The 20,343-nt window shown below is 40.3% G+C and overlaps 1 protein-coding gene across 1 annotated transcript; it reads right to left on the bottom strand.

Annotated features, from left to right (window-relative positions):
• Positions 1-326: 326 nt before the first annotated feature.
• LOC127081760 (uncharacterized) lies at positions 327-1,934 on the bottom strand. Its single transcript, XM_051021980.1, has 2 exons — positions 1,165-1,934; positions 327-612 (listed from the first exon to the last, which is right to left on the bottom strand). The coding sequence occupies exons 1-2, from the start codon at positions 1,932-1,934 to the stop codon at positions 327-329; spliced, it is 1,056 nt and encodes a 351-aa protein (XP_050877937.1).
• Positions 1,935-20,343: the final 18,409 nt, after the last annotated feature.

Raw genomic sequence — 20,343 nt, 5'->3', positions numbered from 1 at the left:
CACTGTGGAGCAAACCACCAGTGATGCCTTAGCGGTCGCTGAAGAGCTTATGGCCTTCGAAGGGAAGCTTGAAGAGCTCAAAGCCCACGCCGACACCTTGGAGCCTGCGTCCTTGCATTACAATTTTGAGCTTAAGTCTTTCCAATCTAAGTTCGGCCAGCTTTGACCATTTCTATTGTCTGTACAAGTTTTTGTAATATTTAAACAATGGCTTCTTGCCACTTTAATGTTATCTTTCTTACTTTTAGCACTGTATATTTATTTTCTGTGCCTTTGCAGCTGGTTTCTAACATAGTTATCTCCAACCTTATTCTTTCGACAGTTATTTAGTTTGCCAAAATTTTGACCTCTTGAAGGAGAGGCCTATATTTTTTCAAGTACTTTCCATTCACTCTTAAGATTCTCCTATCTGGTGCCAACTCTTCAACCTCGTAGGCGTTGTTGGAAAAGGCCTGTAAAACCTTAAACGGTCCTTCCCAATTAGGGGACCATTTACCCAAAACTCTATCATTTCTGTCCATCAGCAGGATCGCTCTCCAAACCAGATCTTCGACATCAAACACTTTACCTTTCACCTTTTTATTGTAGGCTCGGGCGACTTTCTCTTTCTGCCTTTGTAGGGAGTCCAACGCTAACATTCTTTCTTCATCTACATCGACCAATTCGTCTGTCATCATGCTCCAGTAATCTTCAGAAGGTATTTCGTACTGCCTTTGGGTTCTGACCGCCTGGACCTGAATCTCTACTAGCAATACTTCGTCATGCCCATACACCAGTCGAAATGGGGTTGTTCCAGTTGCTTCTTTTGGTGACGTTCGACACGCCCACAAAGCTTGATCCAACGTCTTATGCCAATTTCTTGGCTTCTTTCCTATGTGTTTCTTTATTAGGCTGATGATCACCTTATTAACAGCTTCGACTTGGCCATTCGCCTGTGCGTAATAGAGGGTAGAGGTCAGTAATGTGATTCCCATTTCTTTTGCAAAATCTTGCACTTTTCGACCAGTGAAAACTGACCCCTGGTCGGTTGTAATAGTTTCTGGGATGCCAAATTTGCAGATGATGTAACTCTAGACAAAGTCTATCACAGCCTTTTGGTCCACATTTGTTAATGCTACGGCTTCGACCCATTTTCTGAAATAGTCGATACCGACTAACACATACCTTTGTTGTTTCGATAAGGCTTGCCTTATTTCTCCTATAACATCCAGAGCCCATCCTCGAAATGGCCAGGGCTTCACAATTGTATGCAGCTCGCTTGCAGGCACATGCTGTATGCCCCCATGTAATTGGCATTCTTGACAGCCTTTAACAAATTCAATGCAATCTCTTAGTATTGAAGGCCAATAAACTCCTGAGCGCATCAAGAGCCATTTCATCTTCAAGCCTGCTTGATGTGCCCCACACGCCCCGCTATGTATGCTTGACACAACCACATATGCCTCACTTTCTCCTAGGCATTTTAATAACACTCCTTCGACCGTCTTTTTGAATAATTCATCATTTACCAAGACGTAGCTAAGGGCCCTATATTTTATCTTTCGATTTGTCGACCCCACGGGATTACGTAAGTAATCGACTAACGGTTTACGCCAATCACTTTCCCCCCCGTCGTCGACAGCCAAAATTTCAAAATGATTTTTATCTACGGCTCCCAACTTCACAATCGCCAAATCTGATGGTGACAACACTGTTGCTCGTACTTTCTCTCTTACTTGGACGTCTTCATCCTGGTCTTTCGATGCTTTGTACCCTGAGGCCTCCTGCACCAAATCATTTGCTCTTTGGTTTTCTTGTCGTGGAATGTGTTGGAGATTGACTTGCTCAAACCTCTTGAGTAATCTAATGGTGACCACAAAGTACATGATTAAATTTTCTTTAACATACTTGTACTCTTTTGATGCTTGTTTAATCACTAACTCCGAGTCTCCCATAATTTCAACATTCCTTGCCCCTAATTCTAGCAGTAGTTCAAGTCCGGTGATTAGTGACTCATATTCTGCTTCATTATTGGTGCATACCCCTTTGATTCTGTATTTGAACTCTGCTGGAATTCCATCTGGAGAAATTATGACTCCTCCTATCCCAGATCTATGCTTATGTCTTGACCCGTCGAAGTATAGCCTCCATGGTGCTAAATCTACGTAATTCCGCGCCATTTCGACCATTGAATGGTCGACAAGAAAATCCGCTACTACCTGCCCTTTCATCGCTTTCAAGGGTACGTATGTTAGGGAGTATTCTGTTAACGCTAAAGTCCATTTCCCAATTCGACTATGCAAAATTGGTTTAGATAACATGTGTTTAATAATATCAAAGTGGGAAGATACGTACACATCAACAGGCTTGATATATTGCTTTAGTTTCATACAAGAGAAATACAGGAATATACATAGTTTTTCTATATCACTATACCTAGTTTCAGGATCATTAAGCATTCGACTAAGGTAATACACTGGTCTTTCGACACATTTTTCATCCTCTTGGACTAACATACTTCCTATAGTCGATTCTGAGGCTGCAATATACAATCTCATTGGCCTATGCCTAAAATGAGGGGCCAGTATTGGAGGCCTAGTCAAATACTCTTTGATTTTGTCGAAAGCCTCTTGGTGTTCATCCTTCCACTTGAAATCCTCGTTCTTCAGTCGAAGTAGTGGGGAGAATGCTTTTGTTTTGCCACTTAGATTTGATATAAATCTTCTAAAAAAAATTATTTTTCCCAGAAAAGATTGCAACTCCTTTTTGGTCGACGGAGGCTTGACGTCCATAATGGCTTTTGTTTTGCTTTGGTTTACTTCAATACCCCTTTTATGCACCACAAAACCAAGGAAGTCGCCTGCTTGCACACAAAAAGCGCACTTTAATGGATTCATTTTTAATCCACATTTCCTCATCCTCACAAAGGCTTTTCGAAGATGTTCGACGTGAGCATGTTGACCATTTGATTTTATCACAATATCATCAATGTATACTTGCATGAAATCTTCAATAAAATCATGGAACATTGAGTTCATTACCCTCTGGTATGTTGCTCAGACATTTTTCAAGCCGAATGACATGACAACCCACTCATATGTCCCCAAGGCTCATGGACATCGAAACGCCGTCTTCGGCACGTCTTCTTCTGCAATAAAAATATGGTTATATCCAGCATAACCATCTAACATGCTTAAGTATTTAAAACCAGCCGCCGAATCGACCAACACTTCAGCCACGGGCATGGCACACTCATCTTTTGGGGTGGCAACATTTAGATCTCTAAAATCAATACATACTCTTAAAGACCCATTTTTCTTTATGACTGGCACAATATTGGCCAACCGTTCGACATACCTTGCAGTTTGAATAAACTTGCTTTTCAGGAGTCTTTCTACTTCTGCTTTCATCTTTGCCATGATCTCTGGGGCGAAACGCCTGGGCGTCTGCTTCACTGGCTTTCTTCCAGCTTTTATTGACAGCTTTAACTCGACCAAATCTCTACTTAAACTAGGCATTTCGTTATAATCCTAAGCAAAACAGTCCCTAAATTCTTTAAGTATGGATATTACCTCAGACTTTAGTTCTTTATCGATGTTGGCGCTTATGTATGTTGGTCTTTTCTCGCCATTCTCGCCAAGATCGACTTCTTCCAAGGGGTCTTTTGGCCGAATTTTCTCTGGTGCCTTTGGGTCTTTTTCAAACCCTAAAGTTTCATTGTCATAAATGCAGTCCAGACGGTGCATGTCGGTGTTCCTTTTAGCCAAAGTTGGCTTATCTGGGGGTTCTGGCCCAATAGCCATACGCCCTTCTTTATTTAATGCACAGGCTTCAGCAGCCATGTTTTCTTCAGCCTATAGAGCCGACTTTATTTTGTTCTCGGCAACGTATGCCGAAATCTTTCTTAGAGCTTCTAACTCAGACATCATTAGTGACATCCCCCCAGCCTGTCGGCCGGATACTTGTTTAGGGTGGATCATCCAAGCGTTCCACATCCCAAATGAAACCGTGAGTCTCGTGCAGAGTTAGAGAGACGAACGCTTCACTCAGATTAACATACACATCCTCAGCTGGAAAGCAAGGAGAGATATTGGCTAGCTTTCTTTCAAACTCCTTCTTGTCGATATTATTCACGTCAGCCATAATGTACACTTGGCCGACTTCGATATTTTCGGCCACCCCATCTTCTCTCCAAATCACCAGCCTTTGGTGCGCTGAAGATGGTACAGCTCCGACGCCATGTAGCCACTCTCTGCCAAATAGAAAGTTGTAACTTGGCTTAGCGTCTATCACCATGAATAGTGTCGGTCTGGTTACTGAACCCACCGTGATATTCACCATAATCACTCCCATGGTGCTTTTCGTCTTTCCTCCGTAGTCCGACAAAACCACGTTATTAGATCTGATGCCAATCTTCCTCAGAATATGGTGCGGCATGATGTTGACCGTGGCACCACAATCGACCAAGACTTTATTGACAGTTACGCCTTCCACTTTTGCCCTTATCAGCAGTGGTTTCAAATGATTTTTCATGTTCATCGTTGGTCTCTCGAACACTGCCTCTTGGCTTTCAACAGACCCATCGTTCAGCACAAAATAACATCTTGGTTGGTGCAACGCCATTTCTTCAGCATCAGCATCATCTACCGACTCTTCGACTTCAGTCACACACTTGTATTCTTGTGGTAGTATTGACACCACATTGACCAGGATGTCTAGACTTGCTTCAGATTCTAAATTGAAGTCATCAGTCACTTCTTCAGAACATTTTTCAGTTGGTCGATGGACGTACTCTCTTATTCCTTCCTTCGCTGCTTTGTCGACTTTCACAACAATTTTCTTCCCATCATTCGCCTCGCTGGTCATGCCTCTTGCAGCTTCTCTTTCGGCCTGTTTACGCCTCTGAAAACGTCTCCATTGAGTCCTCGACATGGGGTTCTTTCCCAAATAGTTTTCAGAGACATGAGTCCTTTTTTCAGACTTAAACTCACGCCTGTAGTTGATTGCTAGACCTCCTCTAGCAGCAACAACACCTTGTGGGGTATCTTGTTTTTCCTGAAGCTTGATCCAAGTACCTCTAGGGGCACTTGTTGACGGTACAAAGCTTTTAGGCCTTGCTTGGTTATTTCCCACAGTCTTTTTTGAGCCTCTTTCATTCTGGTAACCCCTGGTCGGCACATTCCTTTTGCTTTTACCTAATTGCAGCTTCTGGAAATTCTCCGCCGCTATTTTGTCGATGACAACACCACACCTCGGGCACAGGCACACTTGTGAACCCTTGTTCTTGCAGCGATACAGAAAATCCACCAAGTCTTCATCAGCCCTTGGGTAAACTTCAGTTATATCAACATCTGGGCTTTCCCCAGTTTGCTCCAACATGTTGGCCTCATCATATTCGGTGATCTCGACCATGTTGATCTCGACTGGCTCCATGAACAGGGCTTCCTCCTGGTGAAGAGTGTCGCATTACGCGAAAAACCGGCGGGAAACAAGAACAACAGAGCTGCCACCGTGCGTTATTTATCCCAAAAGAGGGAAACCTGGAAAAAGCATGGTCTCGCGACCAAAGAGAATGGGATCGGGAGTCGGTTATGCGAAGGGAAGGTATTAGCACCCCTACGCATCCGTCGTACTCGACGTGATCCACGCACAAAAGGAAGGAAAATGGTTGCTACACCACTGCTCATAAACAAGCAAACACTGGTTGAAAGAGACACAAGAAAACAAACAAGACTGACTCGGCAGGATATCGCATCCTGGGCCTACTTAGTCTATCAAGCATAGACATCAGAGTCTAAGTAGTTCGGACTGGGGGAAAACATGCTCGCTAGGATGTCGCATCCTATGCATACGTATCTTCTTGGACTAAGAAGAATCAGAGCATCCGTAGCTCGGCTCACGCACGCCAAACAAAACGACACAAACACGGGCAAACATGGAATCCGAATGCCAATCGCTGGACTTATATCAGCTTCCGAACCAAACACACCCACACTGGAACCCAAATGCCACTTGATGGACTTATATCAGCTTCCCAGCACACAACAAGAGGATACGGAATGCCAATCGCTGGGCTTACATCCGTCTCCTAACACACACAAAGACAAAACAAAAAGGGCACCCGGAGAGATCAGCTCATCTCCTTCCTACGTACCTCATCTGGTGTGAGGATCAGGGCGACGTAGTTCCCCTACGCAGGGACACAGGACTAGCCTAACCAGATAACAGAGGGAGACACAAATAGGGAGACTACGACTCGAGCCTAGATGTTATCATGCAAAATCATCCCTAAGTCAAAGTTGCTATCTAACTTGCACAGGAAGCAAGCTAAACCTAAAGCACAGGCAATAGCAAGGCAAACAATCACAGATAGCACACACTATATACACACCAAGTGGGGCTCAAACAAAGGTGAGGTTGCAAGAGCAAGCCAAATGTAAGGGTAATGTTAGCTCTTAACCTTGACATTGAGAGTCAAGGTGAAGCCAGATGAAAGGTGAGGGAAGATTAGACTTCACAACTCTTATCCCTGGCCTGGGAGAGCTTCAGACAATGAAGTGTGGGTCCAGGAAGTGGGAACCCTTCTACACTTATGACACTGACTCAACTGATTTTGGGTTAATGTCCACAAGGCATCAACATGTGATGTGAGCCAAGGGACGACTCAACAGAATAGCAGGAGGTGGACTACACACCTCTTGTATCTGCCAATTGCCTTAACAAAGGTCTTTTCCTGCTTGGGGACAAAAATAAACAAGCACAAACATCGCCTCTTAAGGAGGACTTCAGACAGGTGCCTGGCCAAATAACAGGCCAGGTCTTCCAGACTACATGGAGAAGAGATCATTATACCTCAATGCTCAAGCTAGCAAGCAAAGCAAACACAAGTTCACAAGGGAACTATAGCAACTAAGGTACCTGAAATCAATCCAACATAATCAGTACTCAGTTCAAACAAAAGCGAACAGACAATTACAAGTCCACAACATAAACAGATAACAAGCATTAATGCACAAAGGTGCAAGCCATAAGACACAAGTTCAAGTCTCAGAGCCTACAAAACAAACTCAAAGTTAGTCATAAGCAAGCAATAAACCAACTCCAATTGAGTGCACCTCATCAAGCATAAGCAATTGTGCTCTTAACCTGAAACAAAGCTCAAATGTGAGAACACAAACCACTAGTACAAGACTAGGGTCAAAATGAGAACAAAAAGTCAAAACAGAACATGAAACTTATCAAAAACCAAGATCAATCAAATAAGAAACAAATCCAAGTGGTTTCATGTTCATATCATCAACCATTATCATTTCATGAGGCAAAGAGTGCAAAACATGCAATTTAGAACCTCAAAGAACCAAACAGAAAGATTCAACTCAAATCAACTCACAAACATTTCAATAAATCCCCAAAAATTTCATGGTCAAACAGCATTCATAACATGACAATCATACCAAATTTCAAGTTATTTGGACCAAGGGAAGCAAGTCAATTAAATTCATCAAGTCAACACAAGTTCAAACAAGCTCATACAAGGCATCAAAACATGCATCCACTTCAAGCAATCATAAAACAGAGACCAAGCATGATAAATGAATGAAATCAAAGTCATGGCAAACTTCAAGATGTCTATAATACACATGCCAAATTTCAAGTCCATCCAATTAACCACAAGGATTTCACAAATCAAATAAAATCATGTCTCACAAGAAGTCAACAATTGGTCAAACAGAGGAGAAATTATCAAACAAATAGGAAATGCATTCAAAAATTCCAGGAAAATTCACAAGCATTCTCAACATTCATAAGTATCAACATGCGAAAATCCAGATTATTTTGAGTTCATATGGCATGGTAACAAAAATCATGAAGTTGCACAAGAAATGGTGTGACACAAATTGTCACACCTCTAATGATCAGGTCATATCTCACAATCCAGAAATGCAAAAATCACAAACCACATACCAGAATGACCAGGAATGAGTCTAGAACACACATGTAAAATTTCAAGAATTTCCATTTAAGCATCATCATTTCATGATCAAAATGGCAAAGCATAGGCAAAAAGCATACATGAACAAAACCATTAGACCAAAACAAAAACAGACCGTGCACAACTTTTGCTATCATGCTAGTAAAAAACTAGAGGAAAAATGGAGATCAATGCAAAAATTCCCACTCAATTTGGATTAAGGATGAATGACTTATGATTTTTGGAAGATCATCATGTGAAATGAAATTAAAATTTGAAAACAAAATGAAATTATGGATTTGAATGGAAATAATGGCAAAAGCGTAATTAGCATGCTGAAATGATGAAACGCCGCGTTTCATTTTATGCGGTGGCAGGGCGTGATTGGTCTCATGGCACGCTAACAACAAAAACCATGCAAAGCCAGGCGAAACAGATCAAACGCGATCTGGAATTGTGTTTTTTAGGGTTCATGAACATCCATCATGTTCTTCAATCATCAAGAACGAAAGTGCACAGAAAATTACAAATCATACACCAATGAACTCGTCTCTCAACCTACATCATGAATCCAGCATCTATTTCCTCTAACTCTCAAGAACATGGACGAATCGAGCGAAGAAAGTTTTGGTTACCAAACTTCAAATCACAATATCTCACTCAAATCTTAATGAAATTTAATTCTACAAAGTGCAACACACTCCACAATCAAGGATCTATCAAATGCATAGCTTAATTTCAGCAATTGCAATGGTCGAAAACTTACCTCCAAGTGATGACAGTGTTGAATTCGTGGTTTCCGTGCCTGGATAAGTTGAAACAGAAGCTCAATAATGATTAGCAAGATGAATGAGTGAAGAATTCAAGCTCAAAGGTCTTGGATCTTGCTCTAATTCAGATCTGCCATTGATGAACCTTGAAGCAACAGTCCACGATTATGCTAAACAGTGAGGAATTCCTGCTTGCAAAAGCTCCTACAATGCTTGGAGATGATGAAACAACGAAGAACCAATGCAGTGTTCTTGAAGAATTTGCAGAAAAAGTGAAATGAAAAGTTGAGAGAATTTGCTATTTTTGGATCTAGATCTGTGTGAATGAAGTGCTAATCCGAAATTCAGTTAGCATTAGGAATATATATGAGCTGTTAATCCACTTTGCTAATCAAGCTTAGCCAAAATCAAAAGGATTAGTGAAAATGCATTTTTATGTGCAATTGGCCAAAATAACCTCATGTTCATGTATGATTGCTACAGTGCACGAAATTCAGCTCAAGCATATCCCAAATATTGATTTAAGACCAAATGTGAAGCTTAAAAGTGTGGCAAATGCATATTTTGAAAGTCACCTTTTTAACTCTCCCTTTTTAAATTCAAGTCACTTAAAAAATGGACTTTTTATGTGATGATTTTTGATGAAATGTGATGATGGATTATGATAAAGCATGTCAAATGGAGTTTGCTCAAAAAAGAATCACTCAAATTGGCCAAATGGTTCAAAAGTTATGCCTCCTTGAAGTTCAACTTTTCTTGACAATGATTTGATCATAACTTGCCAACCACACATGAGAAATGGATGTTCTTGGACTTTTTGGAAAGGTGAGAGCAAGATATTCAACTTTCATGTTGGACAAAATTCCATTTGAAGCTTGTATGATGATGTAAATTTGAGGAGAAGAACTTTCCATTTTTGGCAGTTTGAAATTACAGGTCACCTGCTATTTTTGGAAACTTTTCTTCTGACCTCAAATTCTTCAATCTTGATCTTTGAAATGTCAAATGAGACTTGTATGGACATGAATGAAGCCTTTCAAACCATCTCCCTCCTTCAAATCCATGAATTCGGGCACAGTTGACCATAGTTGACTTTCTAGGGTTTTAGATGACATTCAGCTTGACTATTGAGCTCTGATCATCCAATCCTTGGCCAAACTACTTCAAAATGATCCTTGAACCATGTGAACTTGTTGAACCAACCCTGGGGCTTTGCTTTAATAGGAATTGCACTTGCTTGCTTGCTTGACTGATCCTTCTAGCCAGTTGACCTAATCTTGTCTGATGGCTTGCACTTGGGCAGAGGACAATGCAATGCTATGCAGTGGACTATGTAAAGTTAATGACCTAATATGAAAATGAATGTACAAAATGGTAGGTGCAAATTTGAGGTGCTACAAAGAGGATCTGCGTCGATCTTCATTCTGCGGCCAGCAAATTTCAGCCTGCCTTCTTGAATTTCTTTCTGAACCAAATCCCTGAAAAGGTAACAATTAGAGGTATTATGACGAAGATAGTTATGATATTTACAAAACCCTCTTTTCTGTCTTTGTTCTAACGGTGGTACTTTAGTACCAGGAGGTACCACCATTTGCCCATCTTTGACCAATAAGTCAAAAATTTCCTCACGTTTCGACACATCGAAAGTATAAGTTTTCGAAGGGAATTTTGGGTTGTGTTCGACAAGATTTTTTCCTTGTGCAGGAAGCAATGATCGACACTCATAGGCGGATCCTGGCTTTAGTTCAGCCACGTCGATTTCTAATTCGGTCGATGAAGCATAATCAGCCTCACGTATTGGGTCTGTCGCGTCGTATTCGACAAACGCTACCTTTTCTTTCTTAGACTTATTGTGCCTAACTTTTTCTAACCTTAGCCGTTCTAGATGTCGAACTCTATCAGCCAGTTGTGACATACTTTTCACAAAAGTTGGATCTATCTTCTTCCTAATGGAATAATCTAAACCTCCTGCGGCCATTTGAACTAGTTCATGTTCTGGCACTTGCGTAAAACACCTAGCCTTTAAGGACCTAAAATGGTTCAGATAATCATCGATGCTCTCAGAAAACCTTCTCTTGATACTAGACAATTCTGCCAAACTAATTTTGGAGTGTCCTTCGTAAAACTGTTCATGGAACTTCTTTTCTAATCTGGCCCACGAATCGATTGAACTTGGGGCCAACGAAGTCAACCATGTGAAGGCAACCTTAGTTAGAGAGAAGGGGAAGTTTTTTACTCTCAGACATTCATTATGAGCTAGATCTCCTGACTCTGTTAAGTATCTAGCAATGTGCGCTATTGTTGATTCACCAGACTCTCCCCCAAATTTAGTGTACTTGGGCACTTTCATCCCCTTGGGCGCCTCGGCTTGGAGAATAAACTCAGCTAACGGGGAGGCGTATAATGGCCTTTGCAATGTAGCACCCATGCCATTTCTAGCCATAATCCTTTTGACAATAGTTGTCAAATTATTTTCCACTGCCAAGTCTTCTTGTCGGTGTTGATCGACAATTTGATCAGCATCCTGGTGTCGGTTAACCATTATCATCTAGTTACATCCCGCGACTTCTGATTCGACGCCTTGATTTTGAAGGGGTCTAATGATTTGTCCTTCGTGGACTGTCTCCTCCTCCTCTTCCCCTATCTACATCTGCACAGGAACAATCGATCTAATCATTTGCGTCATCTGTCGAGCCGGTGCCCCCAGAAAATTGCACAAGCGTGTCAATTGGTTCGCCACCTGCCTATTTGTTTCAGCAGATTCTTGTATTAGTGGATTAAAGATTGTGCCCATCTGGTTGGTCAACATGTTAACCAATTCATGGTTACTATCGTCCATTTGCTATCTTAACACCGCTACTGAAGTGTTCGACAGCGGCATGGTTCTGTTATGAGTATTATTCCTCATGTTGCCCCCTTGCGCCGCTCCTTGCAAGGGAGGATTTGTATCTGAAAATAGTGTTGCACTGGATGTCGACTGATATCCTGACATTAAAGAATACGGCATTCCATAAAGAGGACATGTGGTGCCAAAGCGAGGCACATAAGGTCTGAACGTCATTATCGTTGATCCTGAACCCCCCGGTGGAGGCTGAGGAATTGATGTTCCAACCGCACCCATAGTCGACATGGTTAGGGCCGCACTTGTCATCAGTGGCAACCTGTGAGATTACTATTTCCGTAGTGGATAAAGTTCCTCGTGGCACTTCATCCATGTTAGTTTCTGACATTTTCACAATATTTCGTGGCTTACTATACAGTTTGCCACTTCTAAGTTTCATGCAATTTCGCAACTGCTCTAGAACCATCCCACTGGGCATGCCATTTATTTTACTGTGGAAATTGGTAAACAACCGCTGGTCCTCCCTAGGCTTTAAAACAAAGGGTTACTTGCAGTATCGACCAGTTGATCCCAGGACATGTGCTAGTGCAAGTGAAGCTTGTCCAACTCGACAGAATGACTTTGTGAGGAACGGTTCCAAACAAAGTGTCGAACAAGCGTAAGGTTTTTCCACACGAACTGTTTAGACAATGTTACAGCCTATAGGTGACTCGTGACCGACAGTGCTATAACATTCAAAAGAGGTATATGACGAACACACTTTTGGTAAACTCTATTATCGTAATAGAATTAGTGTCGACAGCATCAACGACAACGTAAAATGATAACTTAAAAGTAAATGAAATTAAGATAAAATGTTCAACGAGAACAATTGAAAAGTAAGGAAGTTGTATTGAAATAAATGTGGTGATTCACGTACATAGCACTCTCAAAAAACTCTTGCTTCCTCGCGCTGGGAATGGGAAGTTTTCTTACAAGTGATTATCAGTACAAAGTGAACACCCTAAGCCCCTTGTGGGACATTATGTATATACTAAACTAAAGGAACTGCTCATAAGCTAAAACTCCTAGAAACTAGCAGATGTTATGTCACACGATCTGCACAACCGTTGCACCCATGTCTTGCTAACTGCTCCAAATTCTGGCGCTCTTATTCTTCTTGTAACTGCTGGTTATTTTTAAATTTCAAATTTCTCCCGCCCAGACGTTAGGGCGATGTTGTCTTCTACACATTTGGCTATAATTCTTTAAGTCTCAAACTTCACCTTAGTCGACAAAATGGCCTGTCGACCAGGCCAGCTTCTCTTGTCGGCTTCATCCTTTGACTTGTGTTTTTCCCACTCTTGCTTGCCTCCAACACCTCTTCATCTTTTGATGGGGTATAACCCCTAAATTCACAGGACTCTATCATTAACTATGCTTTCAGCATGCCTTAGAGATTTTTCGTGGTAACAACAAAATTGAAGGTATTTTCCAAATTTTTTCTTCTCTTCGATTCTCTCTCAATTCTCATCCATTCTCTTGGATCCTTGGTTGTCTGAAGTCCTACCAATGTAGGTAAGGAGATTGAGTTGCTTTGAGGCTAAATCGAAGCAACTTAGTTCATGTACCTCAAATTTCAACTCCATGTATCTCTCAATATACTTGGAGTTAGGATGAATTGAGGTCAGGTTCGTGATCAGTGCCATTTTTACTTTAAGATCATGTCCTTCTTTTTCATTTTTGTGATGGTGATGAGAGAACCAGTTCGGCCAGGGTCGCTTGAGAAGACGACCGGTGGTCTGCTCCGGCGATGAGTTGGATAGGTTTTGAGCCACAAGATCAAGTATTTGTGTTTTAATCATGAGTGTTCCTTTTGAATACCAACTATGTGGCGCGCTGACTCAACTGCATGATGGAACGCATGTTTTGGTCCACTTGATTTGCCACCTCAATTAATGAGGGAGATAAAGTGGTCCACATTTTTTCTGATTAATTGATTTTCATTTTATTTGTTTTATTTTCATTAAGTCATATTAAATTTAATATTGATCCAAAAAATAAGAGTTTCACAAAAAGAAATTAAATAAAATCCTCTTTCATTTTCTGAATTAAAATTATTTTTTGGAAGTTATTAATATTTTTCATGATTTAATTGATTTTGTGAATATTTTTAATTGTTTAAAAATACTTTTGAGTTTCCAAAAATTATGAATTTTTTTTCCAAGGTCCTTTGACCTTGTTTGACCTATGATAAATCTCATGGCCATTTCTTTGGTGTTTTGATGAGGTTTTAGGATATTGACCAACCATAATTTAATTTAATGCATATTTTAATTATTTTTAATTGTTTAAATGCTAAATAATTTGTGTAGAGCCATTTTAATTGACTTTGTGAGTTTGACTTGTGTTGTTGGGCCTTGGTCAAAGTTGATTTGACTTTGCTAGGTTAAGATCATTGGACTTAGGGGATTGATGGAATGTACATTCCATCTCCCAAAATGAATGAATGATCTTAATTTGGTAAAAGTCCTCCTTTGACCAATTTGTGTTGAATCCATTCCCCCTCCCTCTTCATCTCATTTCCCTTCTTTATACATTCATGTCATGGACCTATGATATCTCTATATCCTAAGGCTAGTTGATTGCAAAATCAACATAAGTATGAATGAGATTAGGTCCCCTGCTTTGCATACTCTTTTTGTGTGTGGTATGTTTCATGAGCATAGTCCATTATACTATGTCTCTAACATGCATTAACACCAAAATTCTATTGCCCAACCTCAAATAGTTCTGACTTCTACATAAGTCCAATTACGATTGTTTAACCTAGCGTTAAATTTGTGACACAGAGGGCATATCATTCTAGTTAGTGAGAATGTACGTCTCCCATCTTTCATGGTATTGTGTGGAAACTTGGCCTTTTTTCCTTCCTTTAGAAAATGTCTTGGTTCAAGGATCCATGTTTGTGATAAGTGGGTTGAGTGTTCTCCAAAGAATGACTTAAACAAAAACAAAGCAAAAGCAGTACTAACTTCTGATCAACTAACAACTAACATTTAATTTCAAGTCATTTCCTTTTAATGCACTTTAATTTTTAAGCTTTATCCATTTGCCATTATTCATACCATTCAAGTTATTTACTTTAAATTCATTTTCACTTTGTCCATTTGGACCATATTTTTTGTATATACTTGTTTGTTTGTGTGGTCTTTTGACCTTAATGTACATAATAAGAACAAAAACCCTAAAAATATTGTGTGGATTGTTGGTTTGATTTGAGACCGTTGGACTTAGAATTTAGGCAACAATCCCTATGCAAAGGACTTGGCCAATTCCAACTTTAATGAAACCAAGTGCTTGTGGAAAGAACATTCATCTGATACAATATTGAAGATCAATTTGATTTCATCTGAAACGTGATCATTGTGAAGCTATTATTTTGAACTTGTGTCTTATGCAATCTTTGAAGTCATCTGATACATGGGCAATTTTTGAAGAAGATCATGGAGTTTCTAAGATTGGATGTGGCTATCTTTATTGGATGCCTTGCTCTTTAACTTGCTCTTTGTGTATTGATTATTACTTGATTCTAAAGTCCAAGGGAAATTTGGGTTTCTATATGACATTCTTGTCTATTGGATTGCAGCCCATTGGTCAGATCTTTTCAACCCCCAACTTTTAAATTTGTGCTTAGGATTAGTCTCTTCATCTCCTCTCCACTTATTAAATTTCAAAATCTCTCCCTCCTTTTAAAAATCTTCTTTGTTTGTGTATGTTTTCTAAACTTAGACCATATTGAAAATTAGAAACTTTGGCCTTATGCCATTGCATTTTCAAACTTCTTTTCTTAAACAAACTTGTAAATAAACTTAACTATACTTGACTTGAAATTTGAAAAGTCAAAAAGAACTAACACTCATTCAAACCATTTTAGGCCTTTGTGCCTGTGTTAAACTTAAAATTTTGTTAAAAGTAATGCACTCACTTTGAAATTGATACCATGAACTACGAGGTTTTGATCCCTCATTTTTATGTTTGTACGTAGGCACAAGTCCAAAGGTCTTGTCAAACACAAAAATATAATTAATGAATTGTTTTCTCATCCCCCCATTCTATTTATTGCAAACATCATTTGTATAAAAACACATATGCACACAAGAAAGGGCTCCCTAGGAGTACCTAGGATACTTTGTATGTTGTGTTCCTCTTTGTACAAGTGGTTTATTTGGCACTTGCTCAGACGCCTGCTTTTGTGGAGAACAAACAATGTCTACATGGTCTCAGAGACTTATGTCTCTCACTAATGATGATATAGTTTGGTATGATTCTTCTTTGAGTAGTTCAAATATTATTGATTGTTGTGGTGAATTCTCTAATGTGCCTCTCATTGGTACACAAGGTGGAATTAACTACAACCCTACTTTGGCTCGTCGTCAATTGGGTTCCTCTTGAGAGACAAACCTAATAACACTTTGTTAGAGGGTCTTTTCTATCAAGAGGGTAAAGATCCCCAACATTTGAAGTAGAAGATTGTGCATGCATGGCATAATATGCATAGGAAAGGAAGATCCGAGCTTGGTCAGTGTAATTATGTATCTTTGGAAGCTTACACTCTTTTGGGGAAGAAGAGAGCTTTGGAATTGAAGATGCCTTATGCTTGCGAAAGACCTATGTCTACGGTTATGGCTAAGCCATTAACTCTCCCTAAACAAGATGTAGAGGAGTGGAAGACGCGCTCGCCAAGATGAAGCAAGAAAATGATATGTGGAAGAGCGTTTCCATGCTTTAAGCCGAAAGCATGAGGAGTTGCAGCTTGAGTCTAAGGACAAAGATGCACTTATTGAACTACTTGAAGACCTGGTGACAAAGGGTCAGAGATATCCAAAGGTTTCATCTTCCTCTAGTATGCCTCATCCTTCCTTCGCTTGGAAGAAGATTATTGACCAGCTTGTCCTCGAGAAGACTCAGATGAAGGCTTCTTTTGAGACCGAGATCCGACGCATTCGGAGGAAGTACGTGCCTACAACCAGATCTTCTGACATTGTTGTTTGGGATACTTAGGATGACTAGTCTCCTTTTCTCTTGTATTTTCATTTGGTTTCTGAAATTGTACTCAGCGTAATCCTTCCAATTATCTAAATAAAAGAGATTTTCATGGTCATATCAAAGTGTTGCAATTGTAGTTATATATATATATATATATATATATATATATATATATATATATATATATATATATATATATATATATATTTGCAAATAACATAGTAAGTTCCTTGAAAAATCAAAAATAATCAAGCATTGGATTTCATGCATCATTTGCATAAGCAGGTTTCTCTTTCGCCAGATGTCTCATTTGTGTTTCTTTTGTGCTTCAGCCAAGCTGACTCATCGATATAACACCCGGGCCAATCACTCAAAGATTATGGAGCATCTAGAGGAATAGAACAAAGACTTGAAAGACGAGATTGCCCGTTTGACTGCCATGATGGAGTCAGTCCTTGCTGCTCAGAGTCAGTCTTCTCCAACGCGTGCAACTCCTCCTCCTCAGAGGACTGTTATTTCGAAGGTAGCTACCTCTACCATTCTTGCAACTACTACTCACTTTACACCCAACATGCCTGCCGGATTCCCATGGGGAATGCCTCCGAACTTCGTGCCTGAAGGCTTTGCGCCTACCTTTGCTTCCATGTCGGGATATAGCCCGGTCATGTCTGTGCCGCCACTAGTTGTGCATACTCTACCCCGTGTGGAAGACACCATCTATCATTTTGAGCCATCTGAAGGCCCTAATGTGTATGAGAAGATGATGAAATGAAAGGCCAATTCCTTAAGCTGTGAAAGGAGTTGAAAACATTAAGGGGTAAAGATCTGTTTGGTAAGAGTGTTGCGGAATTTTTTTGGTTCCAAATTTGAAGATCCCGATGAAGTTCAAAGTGCATGACTTTGAAAAGTACAAGCGAAATACCTGTCCATTCAGTCATCTGGTGATGTACATCAGAAAGATGTCTACTCAAACCAATAATGATCAGTTGTTAATCCATTATTTTCAAGACAGTTTGATCGGTGCCGCTCTGAGGTGGTACATGGGATTAGATAGTGTGAGCATCCGCACGTTCAATGATTTGGGCGAAGCATTCGTTAAGCAGTACAAATCTAATGTTGATATGGCTCCGGATAGAGACCAGTTGAGGTCGTTGTCTCAGAAGGACAAAGAGACATTCAAGGAGTATACACAAAGATGGAGAAAGCTTGCTGCTCAAATTACCCCTCCTTTGGAAGAAAAGGAGATGACCAAATTTTTTCTCAAGACCCTGAGCTCATTCTACTATGAGCGAATGATTTCCAGTGCCCCCAGTGATTTTACTGAAATGGTAAACATGGGGATGAGGCTCAAAGAAGGTGTCCGAGATGGATGGTTATCTAGAGAGGAGGCGTCATCCAGCAAGAGGTATGGCAATAGTTTCAGTAAGAAGAAGAAGAGTGAAGCTAATGCAGTGTCCGTTGGGAGGCAGAGGAGGCCTCATGTAAGAAGAAATCAACCACCTTGTCAACACCATCATCAAGTATTATCTGTCATCCCAGTATTTTCAAACAATGAGTCAACACCAATTCAACAACAATAACAACAACGTCAACAACAAACAAACACCTACAACAACAACAATACCAACAATCATCATCAATCAAATTTTGAGAGGAAGAATGTCTCTTTTGACCCAATTCCGATGGCATACGCAAAATTATATCCATCGTTGGTTCTCAAGAATCTGTTACAACCGAGAAGTCCTCTGCAAATCCCCGAACCACTTCCTTGCTGGTATCATTATGATTTTCATCAAGGAGCCCCCAATTATGATATTGAGAATTACTACCCCCTCAAATATGAAGTCCAGAAGCTGGTAAATAGTGGAATGGTGTCCTTCGAGGACCGTGCATCGAACGTCAAAGCTAACCCACTGCCTGCCCATGGAAATTCATCTGTTAATATGGTGGATGGTTGTCATGGGGAATTCAAAATATATGATGTATGCTTCATTTGAAGGTCCTTGGTGAGGATGCACAAGGATATTTGCTTAGTTAGCGATTGTGAGCATGACCATGATGGTTGTGTAATCCGCAGTGTCAATCCTAGAGGTTGTGTGATTATGAAAAGGGACATCCAGCGGTTGATGGATGAAGACATGATTCAAATCTTCCAATCCCTTCACTTAGGTGACGATGTGAATGTTATAGTCCCTATTTTCAAAACTCCCGAGAGAGTCGTTTTTCAGTATGACAACAGCAACAGTAACAACATCAGCAATAGGTCGGTAACACCATTGGTTATACGGTTAGAGGGTCCAGTCCCGTATGCATCCGATAAAGTTGTTCCGTATCAGTACAATTCTACTATGTTGGAGAATGGTCAAGAGGTTCCTTTGCCTACGACCAGTTCTGTTGTAAGCATAGCTGATGTTACCAAGGTGACCCGCTGTAGTCGTGTGTTTGGGCTGGTGTTCCCAAAGAATATGGAGGATTTATTTGTTAATAAGAAGGTTGATGAACCAATGGTAGAGTCTGTTAGTGCTCCAAGGTGTCAGTCTGGTGAATCCATCAGCTTGAAGCCTAATGATGATGATGAGGTGCTCAGATTGATCAAGAAAAGCAAGTTCAATATGGTGGAGCAGTTGCTCTAAACTCACTCCATGATTTTTGTACTGTCTCTGTTAATGAACCCAGAAGCGCACAGAGAAGCACTGCAGAAAGTGCTAGAACAAGCTTATATGGAACATGATGTTTAAGTGGATCAGTTCGATCATATTGTAGCTAACATCACTTCCTGCAATAATCTCAGTTTCTATGATGAAGAACTACCCGAGGAGGATAGAAATCATATCTTGGCTCTGCATATCTCAATAAATTGAAAAGATGACGCTCTATCCAATGTATTGGTAGAAACCGGGTCTTCATTGAATGTACTCTCGAAGTCAACTTTGTTAAGTCTATCTTACCAAGGAGCTCTTATGAGATATAGTGGCGTGATCGTCAAAGCTTTTGACGGTTCTCGCAAAACTATGATCGACGAAGTGGACCTTCCAGTAAAGATAGGTCCGAGTGACTTCCAAATTACTTTCCCATTAATGGATATCCACCCGGCCTATAGTTGTTTGTTGGGAAGTACATGGATTCATGAGGCAGGAGCCGTCACTTTGACGTTGCATCAGAAGCTGAAGTTTGTCAAGAATGGGAAGCTTGTTATTGTTGGCGGGGAGAAGGCGTTGTTGGTTAGCCACCTGCCATATTTCACTTATGCAGAAGCTGAGGATGAGGTTGGAACTCTGTTTCAAGCCTTATCTATTGTTGAAGAAAAGAGAGTTGGGGCACCCATGTCCTCATTCAAAGATGCGCTGAAAATTGGTGAAGATGGTCAGTCTGATCAGTGGGGACAGATGGTAGAGGTCTCCGATAACAAGAGCAAAGCTGGTTTGGGTTTCCAACAAGGTTCATAAGTGGTTAAATCTAAAGATTCACAACCCAGTTTCCGTAGCGGAGGGTTCATTCATGGTAATGAACAACACGTAACTACTGTGCTAAAGGGTGATGAAGATGAAGACTGCACCAACTTTGTGACGCATGGAAAAGCTTGCAACAATTGGACTGCTGTTGATATTCCTGTTATTATGCATCGATCTAAGTAATTGCTTTTATTTGTTTTTGAAAATCCTTCTTCTATGCATAAGGGAGAAGTGAGCATTATTGGGCATTTTCAAATTTGATCATTAATAAAATATAATTCTATGCATCCATTTCTATGA

The sequence above is a fragment of the Lathyrus oleraceus genome, chromosome 5 (assembly GCF_024323335.1).
Source record: "Lathyrus oleraceus cultivar Zhongwan6 chromosome 5, CAAS_Psat_ZW6_1.0, whole genome shotgun sequence".
In the NCBI taxonomy this organism is placed as follows: domain Eukaryota; kingdom Viridiplantae; phylum Streptophyta; class Magnoliopsida; order Fabales; family Fabaceae; genus Lathyrus; species Lathyrus oleraceus.
Note: the sequence above shows the minus strand (reverse complement) of the source record. Positions and strands in the feature narration are given on the sequence as shown.